Genomic DNA, 23,164 nt, shown 5'->3' with positions numbered 1-23,164 from the left:
AGGAGAACACTGCCATGCTCACTTATGATACCCTTTTCACACAAGTTTAAAAGCATGGTATTGAGTTAGTCAGTGATCTTGGCTCCAGATTTAACGCCGCTGAAAGAAATGGAGTTATACGAGGATGAAACTGCACTGATTCTCTAGAAACCAGATTAATAGCTTACTATTTTCAGTAAAAAAAGAGAGCAAAAGTTCATCATAAAACCAGAAGAGTGCATGACTAGATGGTAATTACAGACTATATATATCTGAGATGGCTCTAATATCTATGGTCTATGTTTAAAGCAATAAAACAATGACAATAATAGTATATCTTACCCCCCAAATTAAAAAAAATAATAATCCAAAACCAAATTACATGATTCCACATAATGACTGTCCTTCATCAAGTTTAGTAAGAAAAATGCAGATTTTTACTAAAGAAGTAAATTCATATGCCCTAGATTTAACATTTTTCCTAAGACATAATTTGTTAGATCTTCCACTATTTTTTTTACTCTGGTACTATTTTTATATAGACTATATATTAATTACCTACAAGCCATCAGCACTATCTTCAATACATGAAAACCTGAATCACACTTCCATCAGATTACTGTAAATTTATATACAGTGTTTACTTCAGTCTCACATTAGTGTGTTATTACGTGACCTCTTCGTGATGTAAACTTTCCCATTAGCTGAGAAGGTGGTGATTGTAACTCAGAGCTAGTGTCACTGTCATGATCTGGTTGGCGGAAGGTCTCAGTAAGCTCATGTATCTTTCCTCAGAAACCAAACAGAATACATGTACAGCACGTGCAGTGCTTAGGGGCTTGCAACACCACAAAATATGGGCATATATCTTTCTGATAATAGGATTTCTCTGTCTGACAATATGTTTTCTGCTCAGAGAGGCATTTCATTCTTCCCATTCTAGGGAAAAAAAAGAGTTCTAGGAATGAATATAAAAGAATTAGATGAAAATAAATCTGGAATGTCAGAAATATTGTTGTATAAATGAAACTAGGAGTAAAATATATGCCCTCCACTTTTCAAAAACCATAACCATACCAATTTCAACTCCCAATGCCTGTTTTGCATTCAAGTGAATTTTAGTAAAGTATGTCCAACTTTTTTCTAGACTCAATTGTAACAGTCAGTCCTTTAGTTACTGAAACATTATGAAAGTCAAAATTTTAGCCTCATATACAAATGTTTACACCTTTTACTTGAAATCGAGACCTTTGCCTTTATCTTACCTTGGCTACAGTTGTGATGTCATTAAACTGTGTTTTTAGTTCTTCTTGAGCTGCTTCTCCCAAAGAATCATCCTTTGTCTTTTCATACAGTTCCACAGCTTTTTCAATGAGTTGCTGTAAATCACCAGAGTGATCCTCTATCTCAGAAACAATAGCCTGGAAGTGGTCCAGCTGAGCAAACTTCTCCTTCAGACCAATCTGTGGTTCTAAAGGCTGTTCCACTTCGTGATCCAGTTTCTCTAACCACTGTTCCAGTTGTTTTTTCCTTTCCAGATATTCATTCCACTTGCTAATGACAGACTCTAGGCAGCTTACGTTAAAAGAAACATACACAGCACAGATGAGAACTTTTGAAAGGTCTGAAAAAAAATCTGCTTATATCTTAATTGTTACACTGTCTGTAGCCATGTATAATATGTTTAGAATATGCTTTTTCCTCCATCTTGCTTTAGTTTTCCATGTCAACTTACAGCCAAGCTATTTTAGAATTTCTGTGTTCTTTGGGCTACTGCGTATAACCTGATACAACCGCTTCCCTGTTACAGGTTACGTTAGCAATCTGTCTGTCTCGGACTAATGAAAAACACATTTCAGTGTCTGACCAGCAAAGTAAAATAGAGAGCATTACTGGAGTTCTTTATGATCAGAGTAATAAAATGTACAGCAGCCTGTGAAATTATTGACAATTTAGAGATATTCTGGCAAGTTTTGGAAGAAAAAATCCATTATATATAGTCCCATTTACAATTTATAAGAAATACTCTCTTCTGTTATATATTGCTCCTCCTAGCAGATCACCAGATTGCTCTGGGATTGGTGTTGAGGAATGTAGTTCTCTTTCCACTGGACTTAGTGATAGACATGTGTGGTAAGGATTTCATTCAAAATGTAATGGTCTAGCCTAATCTAAATATTTTTTAATGACAAAAATTGGGTGAAATTAGAGTGAAATCTTAAAGGCAGCCCATGATAGTTTTCTACATGTAATTGTATAATAATTTTGGAATATGTAAGAAAGTGGTACCACTTTCAGTTGAAAAACTCCAATTCACCTATATCATGGCTCCCACCTTTGACAGTTTATATTTAGGACCCAGATACCCTAGTACTCAGATTATCTACAACACAGATCTTTGACCTTTCTGATGTGATCTGTGAGTTTTCTGATGCAAGGAAAACTTTGTTTTCATTAGAGAACAAAGGAAGTAGGATTATGGAGAAGTTCAACAAGGGCCCATTTCTATCTGGTAATGACTGGGATGATGGAACAGGGAGTGCTTATAAAACCCATAGATGAAAGCAACCAGGGAGTGGCTGCAGCTAGTTGGATGGCAGAATTTAAATTTCAGATGTTGTTAAAAAAAAATTTAAAAAGATGGAATTTGATGATGAAAATAATGTGTTACTTAGGAAGGAGAAATCAGATATACAAATACAAAATTGGAGATAACTCCCTAGGCTTAGTACTGTGGAAAAGGGTTTGGAGATAGTGGAAGATAAAGAAGTTAACAAAAGTCAACAATATGATACTGTTGGAAATGAAGGAAAATCTCATTCTGGAGTGGATTAAGAAGAGTGATGTATGAAGGAAATGGAAAGTATTGATACTCTATTCAGAATTAATAAGGTATCAAATACATTAAGAAGTAAGCCCACTTTCAGTTATTATCTTTTAAGAAAAATGTAGACAGAGTACTGAGTCTGCAATCTACTGAAAGAGAAACAAGGATGAAAGAGGTCCAGAAAGTATTAGTCCTGAGAAACTGAGAAACATCAGTCTGTCTAGAATAGAGATGATGGAGGCCTTCAAATACATAAAATGTTCTCACACATGCAATAGGAAAACTTTTCCATTTCTACCAAGGTTAAGACAAGAAGAGATCAGCTTAGTTTGCAAGAAAGATTGTTTGGAGTGGATATTAGGATGTTTTTAAATTAAAAAAATATAAGGAAAGACAGAATTGAGAAACTTTCCTAGAGTTTTGTAAGGAAAAGGTAGATAAATACGTTAGGTGTTCTTGGTCCTGCCCAAGTACAGGTTCAATAACCCAGAAAATCTTTTCTAGCTTTTTCTCTGTATCAATTTGTATGATTTCTATTTATTTTTAAATTATCATCAGTTACGATCTCATATGAAATTTGATTAATCTGATACGGCCAACTCATCTTTTTGTACAAGGATATAATTTTTTCAGGCAATTCTGATTCTCTCTGATGTTACAACTTTCCCCTCACATACCAGTAATGAATGAATGGACTCCTACGTGCTGTAAGGTACCACTTTTTGTAAACAAAGATGGCAGAGCCCGACCTGTGTTTTCCAGGGAGTTTTACCTCTGACAGTTCACTGAGGTGCTGATGATGTCATTCCATACGTCCTTCAGCTTCTGAAGCTCGGCTTGTATCACCTTTTGTCCTTCCTCATTGCTGCTTCTAAGTGCTTGTTCTCCTTTGCCAATGGCCATGTTCAGCTTAACTTCACCGTCACCTTTGAGTAAGAGGATCTCCTGTGAGGCAAAATAAGTCAAAATATCAAATGCAACCTGCTGAGGGGTGAAAGCTGTTCTTTCAACAGTGGACACCGTCTTCTCTGAGCTCATTTATCCTTGACAGCCATGCCCAGTATGAATTCCTAGGCACCTTTTCTTGTAAGTGCCTGTCCCTTGCTATGTGCAATTGATCCACAAGTCCTTGCCACAGCCATACAGGTATTTCACTCCATTGGTCATCCTAAAATATTGCTTACATTGTAATAAATAACGAGTAGGACAAGCACTGCACAGAAAGAGCGCACCACATAGCTAGAAGAAAACTCAAGAAAGCCCATGGCAGGATCTACACTGATGACCCTCCTAATAGATGTTTGTCTAACCTGTTAGTGAAGACCTCCTGTGACAGATATGTCACAGCCTCTCTGTGTCAATTATTAATTATTCCAAGGCTTCCCCTCCTTTAGAAAGCTCTTCTGGATCTGAATACACATTTCCACAGTTCACTTTTCCTTATTAAATATAATACCTGGCACCTGTCTCCATTAATCTTCATCCTGTTTTTCATACTGCACCTCCCAATTTGTCAAGATCACCTTAAATTCTAATCTTCTCCTTCAAAACCATAGAAAGAATAAAATACAGAAATATTCCTTTTCCACTGATGTGGCCCACACCAGTGTTAATCTTGATGCCTGATCTCTAGTTGCACCCTTCTTTACCTGAATTTGTGTCAGTCGTCTCTCTAGTGTGGCTTTGCTGCCAACAGTGCTCTCTGATGACACCAGTTTATCTTGAACCTCTTTCACCCATGACCACATACTCTGTAATGCCTCCTCCAAAGTGAGATGCTCTTGGAGTGCAAGCTGACATGTTCGCAGTTTCTCCTTGACAGTTTTGACCATGTTTTGGTAATTGGCAAGATGTTGAGAAGCCAGGCGCACTTCCCTCCCTGCATCATGGCCTTCTTCATTTAAAGTCTGTGCCATTTGGGACAGCTTATCAAAAGATTCCCTGAAAGAAAATAATGAGACTGAAAATCAGTTTTAGAAAACATACGATATTTTTATAGCAACTATCAGAGTTACGAAGTTTGCTGACATAATCACCTACTCCACCAGTGATAAAGTTCATACTTAACAGAAAAATTAGCTGGGAGAGACTGAAAGGAAATATAAGCAGTGTGTATTGATTAGTATCTTCACCTGTGTACAGTGCCATTTCTTGCAGATTTTGGTGCTCAAAACAATCACACTGAAATCTTTGTCTTGCACCTTAATTTAAAAGCTAACTTAATTTTCTTTTTGGCTGTCAGACTTAGCAGTTCTATATGGACTGCTACCTTTCTGCACCTGCCAAAGCTTCTGAGAAGTTCATAGAGTTTGACAGGTGGGAAGGCATGATGGAAAGGTCAGGCCATTTGACCAGGATTAGACACTGACTCTAGGGTTCAGTACAAGGGTCAGTAAAAGGGATTAAAACTCTGGGTTTATACAGCCTCTGTTAATCTGAATCTCCTGAATCACCCTTCCTGATACTCTGTGATTACAGGGAGTTTACATCAGACTGAAATGTCTTGCATCAGTCTCAAGGGGATAGGTAGTGACTGGGTGTTTCCTTTTAGCATGCTGTGAGGCTCGAACAACTGACTACTATTTCTGTTCTATCTTCACCAGCCTAATAATAATAAAAAAAAAAATTTGAAAAACCACTGTGTACTAAAAAAGGCAATTACTTCATCATCTATTGGCTAAGTCTGGATTCTAGAAAGATTTCACAGCCAATGTGTCTTTATAAAAGTCGGCTATATGGGAAAGGGGATTCTGCTAACCTGGTTGGACCTGAGTGTTGCAGGACAGAGAGAAAGAAAATTTTAAAATGGATATAATGATAATTGTAATTTTTACTATTGCTTTTACAAGCAATAGTTTTAAGATTTATTTTTTGAAAATTATATTTTTCAGTCTCTGTTTATTAATGAAGTAAGATAAGCTTTTCTTAATGAGAAATGTATCAACATCAAATTTTGGAGTTGTCTTAAAATTCCAATTTCCTTAAAACTGGAAATATCTGGATTCAGCCTCTTTTCACAGAGTATGTTGCAACACCATTCTCTATCTTTTGCAAACACACTTTACCCCAACAGTTTAGTTTCACTGCTGCTTTAGCAGAGGAAAAAGTGAGAGTATTTTAGGAAATGTATTTCATACTACCTTGAATTCAGTAACTCTTCCAGGAACTTTTCCACTTTCTGCACCTCCTTTTTCTTCTCAGGAATAAGCTGTTTGCTCTCTCCTAATGCTTCTGTGCTTATTCTTTCTTCCATGTCATGTATCCACAGGCCAAGTTTCTTGTGCTGATCTTCAAAGCTACAGAACAGATAAATACTCCCTTAAAAATATTTCTCAGGTGGAGTAAAGCTAGTAAGAAGCTAACTCAGTTCTTTCAATATCCACAAGACCAGGAAAATAAAGCTTGGTATCAATTTTATGCTTTGAGAATAAGAGTTGTACACAAAACATAATTCCACAGTGACTACTACTCTAAAAATATTCAGCAACTCTCTAAAAATGTTCAGCAAAATCATGGGAACTACAGTGAGAAAAGAAGCCTCCAAAATTTAAAGTGACAGTGCTTTTATTTATTACTACATTCAATAAAGGCAGACCAAAGAAAGCTTTTTCCAAATCCTTATAATTATTTAGTCTAAGATTAAAGAATGGGTAAAAATGGGCTTTTACTCAGTATTGACTCTTACAACACCTGAAGTGTTGTCCTTTCAATTTCTCCAACAGAATGTAAGTGGAATCTCGAGTGCTCAGAATTCAGCAAAACAAGTTCTGACCCTAAGTTTGAAAACCTTTTCCTTACATGAAGGCACACCATCTCATGTTGCTGTTTTACCCTGTACTGCTACGCTATTTTTACTTTCAGTTAGCAACAGTTTTGAATCTAGTTATACCTAAATATATTTGAACTCCCAAAATTTCAGCCCCAAGTAATAATTTAAGAGTGTTTTATTATTAGCTCCTTAGGAAATACATCTATCTGGAATGCGACAGGACAGATGCATGTTGTGTAAAAAGCATACTATCTTCAAACCCCAGGGCAGAACTTGAAAATTCATCACACCTTTTCCTTCCAGGAAATTGCAAATTACTGAGATCCCAACTGCTGATCCCGGATTGCATGAGCTACACAGATCTTCTGCATATATGATCCCGACCTTCCATTCTTTAACCAAATCAATACCCGTGGAGCAGGACCTATTGCTTTGTTTTTAGCAGACAACTTCATTTTCTCTTAAATATTTCCAAAGAAAAAAGCAAACAGGACTAGAGTAACTGGAAATAATTTCAAATTGTGCCCCGTATTGCTGCAGCTGGACAATTTCATGCAGTCCATCTGTGAGTACTGGTATTACTCACCTTCCCAGGTGTGAGGCACAAGTTTCCAGAGCCTTCTTATCATTCAGACACTGGTTGAGGAATTCCTGGAAGTTCTGGTTAGACTTTGCTATTTGCTCCTGAATATGGCTCACAACTGGTTTGGGTAAGCAAGCATACAAACTTTCTCCCTCCTTGCAGGCAGCTTCTAACTTGTTCTGTCCCTCACTAACAGAATCCAGCACACTCTGTGTAATGAAAGAACACAGTTTAAATATGCAAGATTTAATAAATAAAGATAAGCAATATCTCTGTTAGAAGTAGTCAGATTTCCCCAACAAGATGTCTAGCCATGTCTAGCTATGGAAAAAATTCTAAGCAGATAGTTCAAATAAAATTTTATTAAGTGGTGCTACAATTCACAGAGCTCAATTTTCCTATTTGGTCCCAAGGTAGTCCTGTCTATCTCTGGGTAGTTTAGTCATGTCCTGAAGATGTTACACATTTCAGGAATTAGGGCTATTTGCAGGAGGTGTCAGCTATTTGTATTCTGTCCCATCAAAAAATCTACATAGACAAGCTTTGATGTATCAGTGTTAATGTGAAAGATTGAATAAGAAATAGTGTAAGAAAAATTGGAAAAGGAAGAGAAAGAAGGCAAAAAAAAAGGAAAAAAGATTAAAAATCAGAAACAAGAATAGGTTAGTTACACATAAACCTTCAGAAATTAAATTCTAATATCTCAGAACAGGGGACACAGTTTCCACTGTATTCCCTCTAGAGTACATATTGCTGTCTTGATACATTCTTAAATTACCTTTTTGGAAACAAACCCAATAAATATGACAGCATCTACAGATTATTTTAGAGATATAATTGGATACATATAGTTAAATTGCCAACTACTATTTTTTTAATTTGTTCACTATACCTGCAAGTCATGTAGCTTTGTCTCTATGGCTTTGCTGTCTCCAGACCTGTCAGATGATTCTTTTACTGCAGCCTTCACACCAGAAAACCATTCCTGGAATTCTTGCATAGAATCTTATTTAATAAAAAAGTATAGAGAAAAGAATATTTTTTTAAGCAGCATTATCCACAATACTATACAGCTGTCTTCCACAATTCTTTTATCCTTCAGGAACAGTGTGCAAAAGCTACCAGGATGAGTCTCATTGCCTTTAATGACCTTGGGGACTGGGATTCATTTCACGAGAAGTTAGATGTTTCCACTGTAACCATCCAAATTTGAACAGTCACACTAGGCTCCCCTTTATAGTCAATGGGAAAAGACAGGCATTTTCAGTTGACGGTATGTCCCAATTTAATGTTAGATAATATCTAGAGTGATATCTTAATATATAAGATTAAAAATTGCTTACTTTTCTCCAGTGACTATCCAGGGAGCCCAGGAAATACTTCAGATGGGGACTTTTACATTATAAACATCTTCATTTGGCTATATACATCTCTTTACGGCAAATACACAAAGTATATGTATACAACAGAGATGTATACTAAGAGTGAAGAAAGGTGGAGCTGAGCTTGCATTTCATGCATATTACATGTTTAAAGTTGAATTCTGTTCTTGTAAAATGCTTTGTTTTGTAGCAGTTATTAAATGAACATTTGGTAACAGGACTTTTTGAAAGGCTCCACACAAAAATAAAGTTGTAATTGCAAGTGACATCATTGGAAACTCTGGCAGACTCCAGAATGATTCATGGCTGTGGGCTAACGGCTCATATTAACAAGCCTGAAGACTCACATAGGAAATGTTTTTCCAAGGACTCTTGCATGCTGGCCTGTGTTCTGGAACAGAGCAGATTCACAGCTTCATACTTCTTTATTAATGAAGTGACAGTGCCACCAAGAGTTTCCAGCTCTACAGAATGGTATTTGCGACACAGGCTGTTGAGGTTCTCACGGGTCGAGTCAATGCTGCTCTGCTGAAGCTGAAGGTCTTTTTGTGTTTCCTGAAAATGTAGTTACAACGCAAATATGACATTTGTAAAGACGCAAAAGAGCCCTCTCTCTTCCTCAAGCATTCCTGCTCCTTCCATATGCTCTTTCCTCCTATGGTCTATTGCAAGTCCTAGACACAATAAAGGGAAGAAGTACTGGATCATGTTTCCTGAATTTTCCAAGTGAGATGATCCTTGAAACTAAAGAGCCATCACAGAAATGTGAAAAATGCTGTTTCTCATGGTTTACTATATTAAAAAAAAAATCAATTTCAAGGCATATTGAATAGCAATAGTTATTTTCAGCACAGTCTGAAGGTACATGTGAGATGCAATGACACTGGTATTTGGTGGGACTTCTGAATGAAAGGGAGTTTTCATCTGACTAGAGAGGAACATTTGTTTGAAAATTAAATTTGATTGGCTAGTATATCAACATTAACATGTGCTCACACTGAAAAAAATCTCCATGTGGTTTGTCATGTTATGTTGTGTAAAATTGTATGCAATCAAGAGAGCTCTAGGATGTAGACAAAAGAATTACTGTATACAAGGACTGAGGAGGACTTCTGAGGTAGAAGGTTGTGTTAAAATTGAGTTCAGTCCAATGTCTTTTACTGTGATCAGTTATAAGTTCATAACATATTGCAAGGGAATCAATGGACTTGTAAACATGATGGAGTAATGACTGAAGAGTTCAATGTAACAAAACCGGTTCTTATCATAACAAAGACCATATTATTCATTATAATTTTCTAAAAGGTTTTTATAAAGTTAATAAATCAGAACTTTCATTGTTGGAACTTCTTAAACAGTATCACTGTATTATTTGCTAATATTCTAGCAACTGTGCAGGAGATACATATTTTTTATCAAATGAAAATTAAGTATAATGCTCAGCAAAACTCTGATAAAAAACCAAAAATAACTGCATAAGAAAAAGCATATTCATTTTCTTCAGCACCGACCTTCACTTTATTTAGAGCTTCAGGATTCAGGTTATGTGCACAGCTTAACAGTGTCTCTTCCACTTTTGTTAACCAGTCTGTCATCTGATCAATAAACTTCTGTAACTGCATCTTCTGAGTACTGAAATCTTTCAGTGTCTCTTTTGCTGTCTCTAACATTTCTTTGGCATGTTCCAACTTCTGCCTCAATTCTGATTCTATAAACTAAAAGCAAAATGTTATGTATTAAAGCATTTAAATAAAACATTTATTATGGTGAATGTTTTTTGAAAAAATGGAAGGTAAGAAAGTGACATACAATGATCATTTTGCTGTCTTTACATCCATAACTAAAGATACTTACATAAATAAAAAATGTCAGTCATTCAGGACTAAGTCTTAGATATACAGTAATCCAAAGAAGGGATACTAACTTATAAAAACCCAGACTGCAAACTGTTGAAGTTATTATCCACCTCTGAAAAATTAAACAGTTGATCTTTTTCCTTTACTAATTTGCCATATATACAGAACAAGACCTAAACACAACCAGCTCCATAAAAAGAAATATCAACTGGTGAGACTTAAGAGCACTGAGGCTTAAACTATCTCAGTGTAAGGCAGATTAAAATTGAAGACAATACAAAAATAAGTTAGACTATTGCCCATTAACCTGTTCAAAGACAGCAATATGTGAAATTATAGTAGATGTTAGCTGTGCACATATTACTAATAAAAAGTAAATCAAATCAGTCATAATAGGGCAATGTTTATAAATGAACAATTACTCAAAATTCTATTAAGGAAATGTTTCTATTAGGATATGAGCTGATCATACTGTAGTTTACTTATTTAGCATTTGAATGCTGTCAAATAATTTGGGGATTTATGTTTAGTTTGTGAGGCTTTATTTTCAAGTTTGCATTTATATATCAACTACAATTTTTTATTGTAGGTAATTTTTAATTTTTTTATTGTATTTTTCATACTTAGATGGAAATAGGTGTGTATTGGTTAACAGTGATATTCTGCAAGATAATTTGCTCTAAATTTTTCTCTATAAGTGGACAGATATTTATTATGAAACATATGATGAAACCTGAATTTTCTGAACCTCTCACATAAAGGAAACAATTTGGGACAACATAAGCACTTCCATATAATTTGCACATCCTTATACTATAGGGTTCTTGACCCATATCTGATTAGTAATTTAGGCTTATGTGTATGGTCATGGCAAAATGTGGACAAGGCTTGAGTGTTATATTAAGTTCAATTAAAATCTGATAAATGGTTTTGAAATAAATATCTGTCGAGATACTTCCCTGCCTGTGGAAATTGCAGAAGTCAGCTTATCTTTTAAAACTTCTGACACTGAAAGTAATCATCTCACATAGCAATTTCCATTTGAAATCAAACATCCAAAACAGTGTACTTTGGTTTTGCATCTGCCCTAGAACATAAAAAATAAGGACCTAGCCAATAATGAAAGTTCAACAGCTCACTTTCAGTGGTTCGGGTTTTACCCCTCTCTTGTAACAGCAAGTTCAGGGCACTAATTCCAGTCCACTAAAGAATACTTTTGGTTTGATAAAGCAAATGAACATATTTTACTGCATTATAATTCTTTCAAAGAGGCAACCTGTGTATGCACTCATATGATGTGGCTTAATGTTGTACAGTATAGAAAATATCATCTGTCTCATATCTGATCAGCTACCTTATAAGCTATGTACTCTATTTCGATTTAGTAAAAAATACTTTTACAACTTTAATGTTCAATTACTTCAGGGCATACTTTTTTTCAGAAAAAAACAAAGTTAAGTAAAGAAATATGAACAAATAATAGTTATGAAACATATAAATCATGCTGTATCTGTCACCTTGAAAGAAAAAGGCAGTACAGGAGAGACAGAAATTTCAGGAGGAGTTTCTTCTTAGTTATTTGAGCACAGTCTGTGATTACCAATATCTTTATTTTACCTGTAGATCTGCAGGAGACTGTTGGCTATGGGTCAGTTCTTTGAGATCTGAAATTTTGGAACTAAGCTGCTCCAACTTCATTTCTTTATCCTCGACTTCAGACTGTAAAAAAGATGTAGTCAAAGTTTCATACCAAAATACAAGAAGGTTTTAGACCTTCAAAGGGATGCTCCATCAATTGCAAAAATGAAAGATAATGTAAATAAAGTTTAGTAACCAGAGGGAAAACACTGTTGTCCTTTTAGTTTTCTTCTCTAAAAATCTCCCATCTCTTTTTCTTTATTAGACTCAGTTCAGAGTCCCCCCCCCGCCCCTTAGGATAATCACACACATTTTTAGCATTTAAAATGCACTAACAGCTTTAGTTTCTTAAAACTGGCTGAATAAAAATGGGAATGTCATTGTTTATTTGACTGGAAAAATCTACTGTGGTTGTTAGGTTCCACTTAATGGCATACAGAGTATAACACATGTGCTCTCTGTTTTTTATTACAAGGAAGCGAGCTTTTGGAAAAAAATTACACACAGAAATAAATTTTAACCTCAAAAAGGGATTAAAAAATGCTGTTATGTATGCACTGACATATCGGGACCTTGTATTTATTGTGGTCATAGAGATCCAAGTTATAAAGAAATATTCTACTTATTAAAAAAAAATAATAGCAAAGTGAAAGAGAAAATCATAATTTGTATAACTGTACTTCTGAAGTATTAGGCAAGTAATTGGTATGTGTATCCTATTATCCAAACTTTCTTTTTTTAAAAAATTCAAAGAGATCACTCCAATTAAAACATTGGACAGTGGATTTCAGGATTAAATTGCTGCACTTAACATTTGCCCTGAATGGTAGAAGTTCAGGTGGCCCCAGAAGAATCCTCAGGGGGTATGTTGTGCTAGGAAGGATATAATATTAGGTGACTGATCAAGAAAGTGACCACTGCTATAGACCATATAAAAGGTACACTGATTATTTCTGTCCATGCTCATCTATTTCTGATTGCTGAAAGCACAGGACCCTTCTGTCAGTGAACTGCCTTTCCTCTTGCCTTTGCAAAAGAGAGTGCAAAAAAAGTAGTATGGGCTATGCATTCTGTGATTGCAAATGTATGCACAGTGCTCATGTCTTCTGCTATTCTGGCCCTCCTGTGAATCAGGTACACCTGTGGTTTGGGTATTGGCTGCTGCTCTTACTCCAAATCAGTTTTAATAGTGGTTAATTTAGGTGGTCTGATTGCTATATTAATCAGAACAACATTAAATAAAGCTTGTCCTGAGCAAAACACTGACTGAGCATCATTTCATATTCTATCATACTACTTGTATACGTTCACTGTGCATCTACTTAAGGACATCATTTATTTCAAATGAAGTAGAATATAGCTCATTCTGTGGTTGATCTGCTGTGGATTTTAAGCCAATAGAGGCAGAATGCATCCTGAACTCTGGCTAGATTTCTAAAACAGTTTAACACTATCCAGAAATGAAAGACATTGTCTTACTGAAAGAGTTAGAATCTGACATTAAAATTTGCCCTCCACTCCAGCATATCTTTTTTGCTGTCTGGAGAATCTATTTTCTTAGATGAGATTTCAGAAACTACTAATTTTTTTAGTAACTTCAGCTGAAGTTGTCTAAAATTTCCATTGGTTTCTACTGGAACAGGGTTCAGTCCAATGCCAAGCTTTCTGAAATTTTTTTGCTTGTAAGAACACATTGTAGAGTACTGCTAGAGCCAAAATAACTACAGAGCTTAGATTTGGTAAGAGATGGCTATTCTTGTTTCTGTTAGAAGCAAACAGCTTCAAAAAAGGACTGGAGTGCTGGCAGCTAGCCATTGGGTTGAGCAGGGGACATGGTGGTCTACAACCGCACAGCTTTATCTATGTGCCTGAAATCACTTGAGATTTTGGCCCAGACTATTTCTATCACTGATTTATGGGTAAGTACCTGGAAGTCTTTCAGGAGGACCTCCATTCTCTGACTGTTACTCAAGTTGCTGATGCCTTCATTCAGTTGAGAAATGCACTTAATGTACCATCCATCCATTTCATCTCCAGTTTTCAGGATGTCATCCCACAGAGATACGCTTACCCTTAGCCGGTCGATGTTGTCTTCAATTCTTTCAGACACCTTTGAGGAGAGAAGAATGTATCAATACCACTCAAATTCATTTTAGATTTCTTTATTTTGCAGCCAGTTGTAAGATAAGTACATCAGAAATAATTAGCAAGCCTAGGTGAAATAATTTTCTTAAGAGTTAGGTCTAAGTTCTGAATTCTAATTTCAATTTAGTTACCCAGATCATAAAATGAACAAAAATCTTATGTGACTGCTTCTAAAAATTTGTATATTTTTTACTGGGAAAGAGTTTTATGTTCAAATAAACTAGCTTTAAAAACAGCTACATTTATCTTTCTTATGTAATGTAGAAATTTGCTAATAAAGCAATATAAATATGCAAATGTAAAATATTAGCTTTTATATAATGTTTCTCTGCTATCATGTCTTTCTCAACATACATCTTTTATGGTGTAGCTTAATACAATTTACTGCCTATTTATTTAGTCCAATTTACTTTAATAAAGTAATAGTGCCATACATTAGGTAAGAATTAAATCCAAATTTATACTCAGAAGTGCCACTGAGCAAATTTATACTAGTAACAATCATACATTGTTATAAGACATTGTTTTAAATCTATCAAATGGATGTCACAACTTTGTGTGTACAATGGATACCAAATCCCTATGATTATATACTTCAAAGTAAACTTTACTAAACAATTGCACTTTAAGATCCTAAGAAAATACTAATACTGTAGCCTTAGCCCAACTTAAAAACTGTATTAAGTGTATAAATACCAGACTCTTACATCTAGCCATTTGTCCACCGTACAGTTCATATCTGTTTTTAGAGCAGTGGAGTCACAGTTATGCACTCTTTTCAATTCTGCTAATAAATGTTTTCCTTTATTGGTGAAATTATCCAGGTCTTTTTGTTTATCACTCAGATCATTCTTGGCAGCTTCATGCTGTGGACATAAATATTTGTTTGTTTAATGAAGCCTTAAGAAAGAAAGAACAATCCAGTTCTCTAGGCACCCATCCCTAGCCCTGTGGTATGTGTTATGCATTTGATAATTCTTATTCAGTACACCATCTAATATTTAACTATGCCACAAAATACAGAGCAACTGACATGGTTTTCTCATTAGCATAATCAAATAGTATGACTGTTCTTATAAATAAAGCACACAAGTTGGAATAATAAATTCTGAATTTTCCCCACTTGGTAACCAGCTATCTTCAGGACTTACGGCAATTTTTTTATTCTTCTTCTTCTTTCTATTCTTCAGACTCTGCATGTCTAAAATTTAATTATAGGAACCCATCATTGACTAACTAGTATCTAAAATCAGTTCTGGAATTACAGCAGGTGAAACAGAGGGTGCTGCAAACAAAATTTAGAATTGTAAAACCTGTTACTCCTAGATACTCTGGAAAACAAAAGTACAGATGTGTTCAGAAAGGAATTAGACAAAATCTTCAGGACTCCTAAGTTTGCAATTCTAGGCATAGGGAAATTTTTCAAACACTGTCACTGAAGAGGTGTTTCTCAGACAACATACTGAGAAAGGATCAGAGTAAGCATCTCATACTTTTTTTCTGCAACAAGAAAGAAATCTTTCTTTTATAGATCAGCGTTGGAGATAAGCTACTAATCTGGAGTATGGCCATGTGGCCATGCCTACTTTCTTATGGTAGGAGTTGTGCAAAATATTGCGCTCCAACTCCTTCAGACCTTGATGTGGCCACTGTTGTAGCAGGGACTTCTCCACAGTCCAAGGCTCACATTAAGGAGAGGAATCATATGGAAGTTACATGCATTTTTGTGTTAGACTGACAAGCTCTGTTCTGGCTTTCCGTGATAGTTAAAATGTCTACTAAAAAGAGGCCATAAATACACATAGTTTAGAATGAGGTTTATACAGATCTGACTGAAGAATTTTTAATGAAAAGCTCAGTAGGCTTCCAAATGAAATTACCCTCTGAATGAACAGAAAGAATTTAACTCAGAATGGTTTTTTCCTGACAGGCTGATGGATAGCAGAATTTAGAATTTTAGAAATAAGATCCAGTGAAATGAATGGAATGCAGATCTCAGTTCAATGGCCAGTATCAACATCGTACCCCATGGAATAAGTCGTCTTAGGGAGAGACAGACATAAGAATTGCATACATCAGAAATGTGTGCAATTTGTTTTCTTTTGTTGACTTTTATCTATTAAAGAAATTACCCAATATGGAAAAACATTAAAGTATGTTGACTGGAAATATCCTCACATACTGTGATAGGAATATATTCTCAAGGTATTTTACATGAAAAGCAGATAACTTATGCTTTCCATATAAATTAACATTTTGTATTTACAGTTGTTAAAATTATAAATAGCAACAATCAAATACACATTAATGGATCTCACCAAAATGCTGAAAGGACTATGTTCTTTCCTCATCAGAGTCAGTACAATTTAAAACCTGAATGTCAGTGTGACAAGATTTGACAGTAAATTCAAGGAACTTTAAACACAGCTCAATGGCAAGTTTCAAACAGAAAAATTCATCTAAATCAAAGATCATTTAAATCCCTCAAATGAAAATATATGTAATTACCTTTGATAAAGTTCGTCTGACATCTTCATGATCCTTCCAAATGGATTTGATCACAGAAGCACTATCTGCACTGTCTATGACTTTCATTACTGTTGACTTCAAGCTCTGATATTCCTTCATCAGATCAATAAGAATGCAGGACTGCTCCTTTCTGTAACATGAAAAGGCTGTGTTAGCACCATTTACTGTCATGTTTCTGAAGGAAAAAGAATGCGATGTAGCAATTCACTGTGGGAAGATCAGGATGCAGTGTTAAACGTGTTTTGGGGAGCCAAGGAAATATTAATATTTAGGTTTTACAAATCACTGTGGGTCCATACATCACAAAACATCTCACTGAAGAGACAGTATATGAATTGTCATCTCATATATATCAGATATCAAAGACACTGACTTGAGCAAAAGAAAGACTGAAACTGGAATTCAAGCTTCTCACTTCCTACGTTTAGCATCTTACAGACTGGAAACCACACTATAATGATGCTGGCACTCACAGCTCCTTTTTTTTAACTTTTTTAACTTGTTTCTTCAACTTGGAGTATTTTGGGGGGTAAAAAGAAGCAGAAGTAAAGACTAAAGCAATGCAAGATAGGTCTGACTATTTTGTCCTCCAACTGTCAGATGCATGCTTTTGGGTCTAAAACATTACATTCAACTTACCTGTCATTCTACTGAGAACAGAATAACCTGCTGCTAAGAACAGGCTTAATATTTTTTTTCCACCCCCTCTCCAAAAAAAGCCTATTTCTGCTCAGGCAAGGGACCAAAGAAAAAAACCCTATTCAATCCATTCGTGGTGTTTATACTGAAGAGGAGAAGGAAGACTAATACTTTGGATATGTTTAGTTGTAGAACAGTGTTTGTCAGTGAAAGGAATTTGGGAAACATGACATTGCCAAGAAAGAAAGGCAATCGCTTTAGGAGCTGTCTCTTCTCTCAATGCTCCAAAGAGCTCTCCAAAATAATCAGGTTCAGGAGGGTCTAAAATTGTTTCTATATGAGAGAGAACACAGTTCAAAATAGTTAAAATTAAATTAATACCTTAAACAAAAATTAATGTTATTTTTATGTTAGAAAGGAATCACAAGGTACCTGAGTGTCCTGGTTTCAGCTGGATAGAGTTAACTGTCTTCCTAGTAGCTGGTACAGTGCTGTGTTTTGAGTTCAGTATGAAGAATGTTGATAACACTGATGTTTTCAGTTGTTGCTCAGTAGTGTTTAGTCTGAAGTCAAGGATTTTTCGGCTTCTCATGCCCAGCCAGCAAGAAAGATGGAGGGGCACAAGAAGTTGGCACAGGACACAGCCAGGGCACCTGACCCAAACTGGCCAACAGTGTATTCCATACCATGGGACGTCCCATCTAGTTTAGGAACTGGGAAGTGGGGGCGGGGAATCGCTGCTCGGGGACTGGCTGGGTGTTGGTGGGCAAGTGGTGAGCAATTGCCTTGCGCAGCATTTGTACATTCCAATCCTTTTATTACTACTGTTGTCATTTTATTAGTGTTATCATTATCATTATTAGTTTATTCTTTTCTGTTGTATGAAACCGTTCTCATCTCAACCCACGAGTTTTACTTCTTTTCCCGATTTTCTCCCCCATCCCACTGGGTGGGGGTGGGGAGTGAGTGAGCGGCTGCGTGGTGCTTAGTTGCTGGCCGGGGTTAAGCCACGACACTGAGTATCTTTCAGTTTTAGGTATAAAGACGCCAACAACTACCCCAGTATGTGAAAACTGGACAACTTATTTACCCTCAATAATGCATCTATAAGGCAGGGACAGCTATTTTACATTTTCTTCACTACCCAGCTAGTACTGTTTAGCTTCTGACACATGTATGTGGAAATTACTTGGGGTATTATTATTAAGGACTTCTAGAGGTAAGAAAAATGGGTTGCAGCAACATGAAATACAAGTTAGCAGCAGTGCTGAAGAAAAAGGAGCAATGGACATTTTTAAACAAAGCTATCCTTTTCTTCCACTTACTTCAGCTTTATACATCCCTTAAAAATGCACTGGAAAACCAGACTGAATTCAGCTGGAAAAAAACACCAGAAATGCAATTCATGTAGCTGTGCATATTTTCAAGAGTGAAATAATACACAGCTCTGGTTAAGGGGCAGCATGTTTACAAATATCTGTATGGTGTCAATCAAGAAAATAGAATAACAGTACAGTATATAAAACAAAGGAAAAAAAAAAATCCATTTTTCAGCACAAATGAATTTTTTTTTAATCATCATTCCAGTACACCAAACCAGCAGTTACATGGGGATCACCAAATTGCATATGTCCATTGAAGTATTAGCCAGGCTTAGTACTGTTTTGCTTCTGCACTTTGTACATACAATTTATGTACATTGAGGATGATGTAGTACTGAATGAATCTAGCACTTAATTTTACCATGCAAATTTAAAAAGGAACGTTTGAAGAAGTTTTCTTTAAAGACAATGAAGAGGCAGGTAAGACAAAGAAAAGGATAAGATGAAACTTTCTTTAGTTTCTTCAGTTCCTTTCTTTATCAACTTTCATTGATATACAAAGCTGTCTTATATCACTGATTATACACTAATGATTGTTATGAGCCTGGTCCCTTGGGCAGACAGAAAGACTTAAATCAAGGAATAATTTAGGACCACTGAATATAGGGTTGTCACAAACACATATCCAATAGAGAAGGACAATACATGCTAGAAGGAGAGTATGCACTAGTTGGAGTGATAGTGAAATCTCAGTGGAGATTTCTTATCTTTCAGGAGAGTAAACAACAACATGCAACTAAAGGCACAATATATCTGTAAGTAATGTCCTGAGGACCTATCTGTGGCTTTATAAACAGTATAATTACAAATGGTACAAATACACTGGTTTATACTGTGCTTTGTCTTCTACTCAGTATCTAACATACAAGCCCTGGTTTTTATTTGGATTAATATGGCAAGAAGATATTAAACGGAAATAACTGGGTCTCTTTCCTCCACTAAAAGAACCCTCTCCTCACCTAGGATCTACTTACTTTTCATGTATAACTTTCTTGGTATCCTCCCACAGAGATTCTAAGCGATTTATCTCTTTGTCGATCTCAGGAGCAAGTGTAGTATCTTTTTGGGCTATTTGTTTTGCTTTGTCCATGAGCCACTGGAGTTCATGCTGGTGAGAATTCAATTCTTCATCTAACTGGTTAAAGATCCTCAATCTGCAAGTTAAAAGGCAGGTTTCAAATTTACTTATCTTCACTTTTTTGCAAGAGAAAAGAGGAGGAAGGAAGAATGAAACTTGCTGTTAGAGTTACTGTGCATAAAGTTCCCTTTTTCTAACATTTCCTACTGTATCTTCTGAAAACAAAGTGTTACCTGGATTTTTTTTTTCTGCTACAACTGGGTTCAGAATGTGATTTTTCTGATACATACACAGCTATACAATTATATATATATACACCTTCACCTCATACAGGCGACTTGGAAATATAGTCAAATATTTAGATTAACAATTATTATAGTAAGTGTTTTCAATTCCTTCAGCACATATACAAGTCTTCAATTCTGTAAGAGTAGAGATAGTTATGTTATATGGGATTTCTAATAGCTGTTTGGAGCTTGGATTCATTCGGACAAAATAAATTTCCGAGACAAAGATTTTCTTGACTGTTCTTTCAATATAAAAGATTATCAGGACTTGCTAAGTGTTCTGCTCATGTTCTTCCCCCATCCAAACAGCTAACTTACAAAATTTTGTTAAGTAGATATATGGACTCATATATGCCTGGCAAGAAGTAAGGTACCCAGGCAGAAAACTCATGCATACCTCTAACGCATCATAAAATGTCTAGAGACTGCAAGCAAATGAAGAAGTGCCAATCTCAAGCATTAATACTGTTTATACCTTTGCTGGAGGGCTTGTAGTGTTGCCTCCTTCAGGCCCTCCTTGTCAGCCTTTTCCTCAGTATCTTCAATATTCTTCAGTAGCTGTTCTTTACGTTCCATGAAAGATCTTCGCAAGGCTCCAAGAGCTTCTGCCTCACTCTGTTTGGTTCCCAGCAGGTTTTGAACTGCCTCCAGTTCCAAGCACAGATTATCCACCACAGCCCTGCAGGAGGTCCTCTGCTCAGAAATGCTGTGTTTTAGATGATACTGGGCCTTAGTAAGGGAACCATCCAAACTGACAGCAGCAGATTCCAGCTTGTTAAGATCTTGAATAACATCATTGAGCTCCTTCTCCAGCAATCCAGATTTAGCTTTATCCATATTTCCTGTTTTCTCCACTGTCTGCCTCAGCCGGCGGAGCACTCCTGATGCAGCGCTATGGAGCTCCAGGAATACCCGCAGCTGATCCAGAGCCTCTTGTCTTTGGCTAGTTATTTGACTTGCCTCCTGGAAGATCTGAAAGCAATCTTCAGTCTTTCCCTGCAATGTCTGCCAGTCCTCTGGGCAGCTGAAAGAACACAATTTATCTACGTGTTCCTTCAGACTTTGTAATTGCTGTTTCTTACTTTCAACTTCCATTGAGTGGTTCTATGGGAAAGAAAGAAAATAGGGCTGGGTTTCTTCTTCCAATCAAAAGCTCAGAAAACATTTTAGTACTAAATTTATGAGTAAAACAAGTACTACTGCAGGCTTTTCTGTAAGAACAGTTCAGTGTTACAATTTTGCTTTAAACTGGTCAAATAATAGAAATCTGTATGTGACTGCAACAGTGTATCGGTTTTCAAACAAATAAATGACCTCATGCTAGTTTCAGATTAATATTTAGCTGAATGCACTGTACATTGTCTCTGTCTTTAATATTTACATCCAAAAGTTTACCTTATTGTGAGATGCAGCTAGTTGTTGATCAGCTGTGTTTATCTCTGAAGTGGCTTGTAGTTCAGCAAGAAACTGCTTAATCCAGTCTGAAAACCTGAGCAGGAGCTCATCAAACTGCCCATGCTCAGCAACAAGAGATTGAAGGAAGTTGATCCTATAGGATGTCAGATGTAAATATGAAAGCACTTGATGTAAATTAATCACTTGCCATAATCAAAACCACAGCTGACTGGACAGCATTAAAATCAATGTCAGGTGGAAGGAAAGAAGGAAACATTAATTTATGTTACAAATGTGGTGACTGCTGTGCTGATCTCTTAACTGGGGAATAACATAACACTTGAAAGAACCAGTTTGGCTCTTTCCTGTTTCCACTGTTTTATTCATATCAACTGTTAGCAGTGCCCCAAACAATCAAGGTATGTTCTTCAACTTTTCTACATGGGGGTAGTCCCAGCAAAGAGAATGATACTGATGGAAGATAAAGTTCAATTTTTGGACATAACAATTCTGTTTGCTCGAGCTTCTGCAACACTGCATGTCAGGTGAGAGTCTCATGAATTTAGGCAGGGGGTGAGTAACTGCATGCTCAACTTCCTCACTTGAAGTAAGTGAGGGTCAAGTTTGCTTAGAAGAACACAATTCAAAGGAGGAATGTGTCCAGAGGAGTACTCAGCACCTAGCAGAACTAAGCTTCTAAACACTGACCTTGCATTTACCTTCCCATTTCCCTTAGGAATTTCTCTACGTAATTTTCAACATGAAATGCTATGTAGATCATTATATTGTAAAAAAAAATCATATTGATAAAGCACCTATAAGATTATGTCATTGACTGGGTTCTATTATCTGAGCTCCTTTACAAATAGTAAAATATGTATGTTCATCACCAAAACAACTGAAATATATAACATACAATTCCAAAAAAGGAGGCAGTGTTCCTGAACTTAACATGAGCCAGCAGCCTAGCAATTGAGCATTTATAGTATTTATGGCAAATGAAAACTTCAGTGTGGGTTTAAAAAGACAAGAGCGTGGCTTTGCACAAGATAAAGCATGTAACTGAAAAAATGAAGAGCTGATGTTACAGATTTTGAAAGTAACTTAGGAAGTTACTTGGGAAATTGTAACTGAGGAAATGGAACATTATCTTCATTTCCTGCCCCACAGTCCTTCAAACAGAACTCTTCTATCAAAAAAAAAAAAAAAAAGGGAGAGATTATGCCAAAAAGCTAGCATGATAAATCTGTGGGATTCCCCACACCCCATTCATGGGAGCTCAAGGTTCAATATGAATCTTTAACCTTTGTTTTCCTAGTGGTAACACTATAAAAAACTATGTTTCAGAATAGGGATTCCTCATCTGGATATTGGTTAGTCTCATTTAACATGTGAAAAACATTCAGATGCACAAACCTTTTATCAACAATTTGTGGTAAAGCTTTCCACCTCTCATCCAGCTCTTCAAATTTTTCTTTTATTGTTTTTATACACTGTTCGGAAGCTGTTGGGAATAGTGACTCATTTAACTGTAGAAGGCTCGCATAGACTGAAGCATGGCACTCAATATCTGCTCGCAAATCCTGGGAAAACAATGAAATGTACAGCCTTTAGATTAAATATGGCATCATATTATTCAAAATAACAAAAAATAATAAAAAATCAGCTAGAGATT

The 23,164-nt window shown here is 36.0% G+C and overlaps 1 protein-coding gene across 1 annotated transcript in view; it reads right to left on the bottom strand.

Moving 5' to 3' along the window:
• Positions 1-23,164, bottom strand: part of SYNE1 (spectrin repeat containing nuclear envelope protein 1) — a 319,748-nt gene that overhangs the window by 162,960 nt on the left and 133,624 nt on the right. The window contains exons 37-52 of the mRNA XM_075035971.1: positions 22,906-23,072; positions 21,490-21,643; positions 20,570-21,198; positions 19,704-19,883; positions 16,688-16,838; positions 14,887-15,045; positions 13,962-14,144; positions 12,014-12,115; positions 10,052-10,255; positions 8,888-9,095; positions 8,051-8,163; positions 7,162-7,367; positions 5,947-6,102; positions 4,456-4,747; positions 3,579-3,751; positions 1,245-1,554 (exon numbers count right to left, since the gene is read on the bottom strand). Of these exons, the coding sequence (XP_074892072.1) occupies positions 1,245-1,554; positions 3,579-3,751; positions 4,456-4,747; positions 5,947-6,102; positions 7,162-7,367; positions 8,051-8,163; positions 8,888-9,095; positions 10,052-10,255; positions 12,014-12,115; positions 13,962-14,144; positions 14,887-15,045; positions 16,688-16,838; positions 19,704-19,883; positions 20,570-21,198; positions 21,490-21,643; positions 22,906-23,072 (3,387 nt within the window). The remainder of the gene's footprint in view (positions 1-1,244; positions 1,555-3,578; positions 3,752-4,455; positions 4,748-5,946; positions 6,103-7,161; positions 7,368-8,050; positions 8,164-8,887; positions 9,096-10,051; positions 10,256-12,013; positions 12,116-13,961; positions 14,145-14,886; positions 15,046-16,687; positions 16,839-19,703; positions 19,884-20,569; positions 21,199-21,489; positions 21,644-22,905; positions 23,073-23,164) is intronic.

The sequence above is a fragment of the Buteo buteo genome, chromosome 9, assembly GCF_964188355.1.
Source record: "Buteo buteo chromosome 9, bButBut1.hap1.1, whole genome shotgun sequence".
NCBI classification, from domain to species: Eukaryota; Metazoa; Chordata; class Aves; order Accipitriformes; family Accipitridae; genus Buteo; species Buteo buteo.
This window is presented reverse-complemented; position numbering and strand designations above follow the sequence as displayed.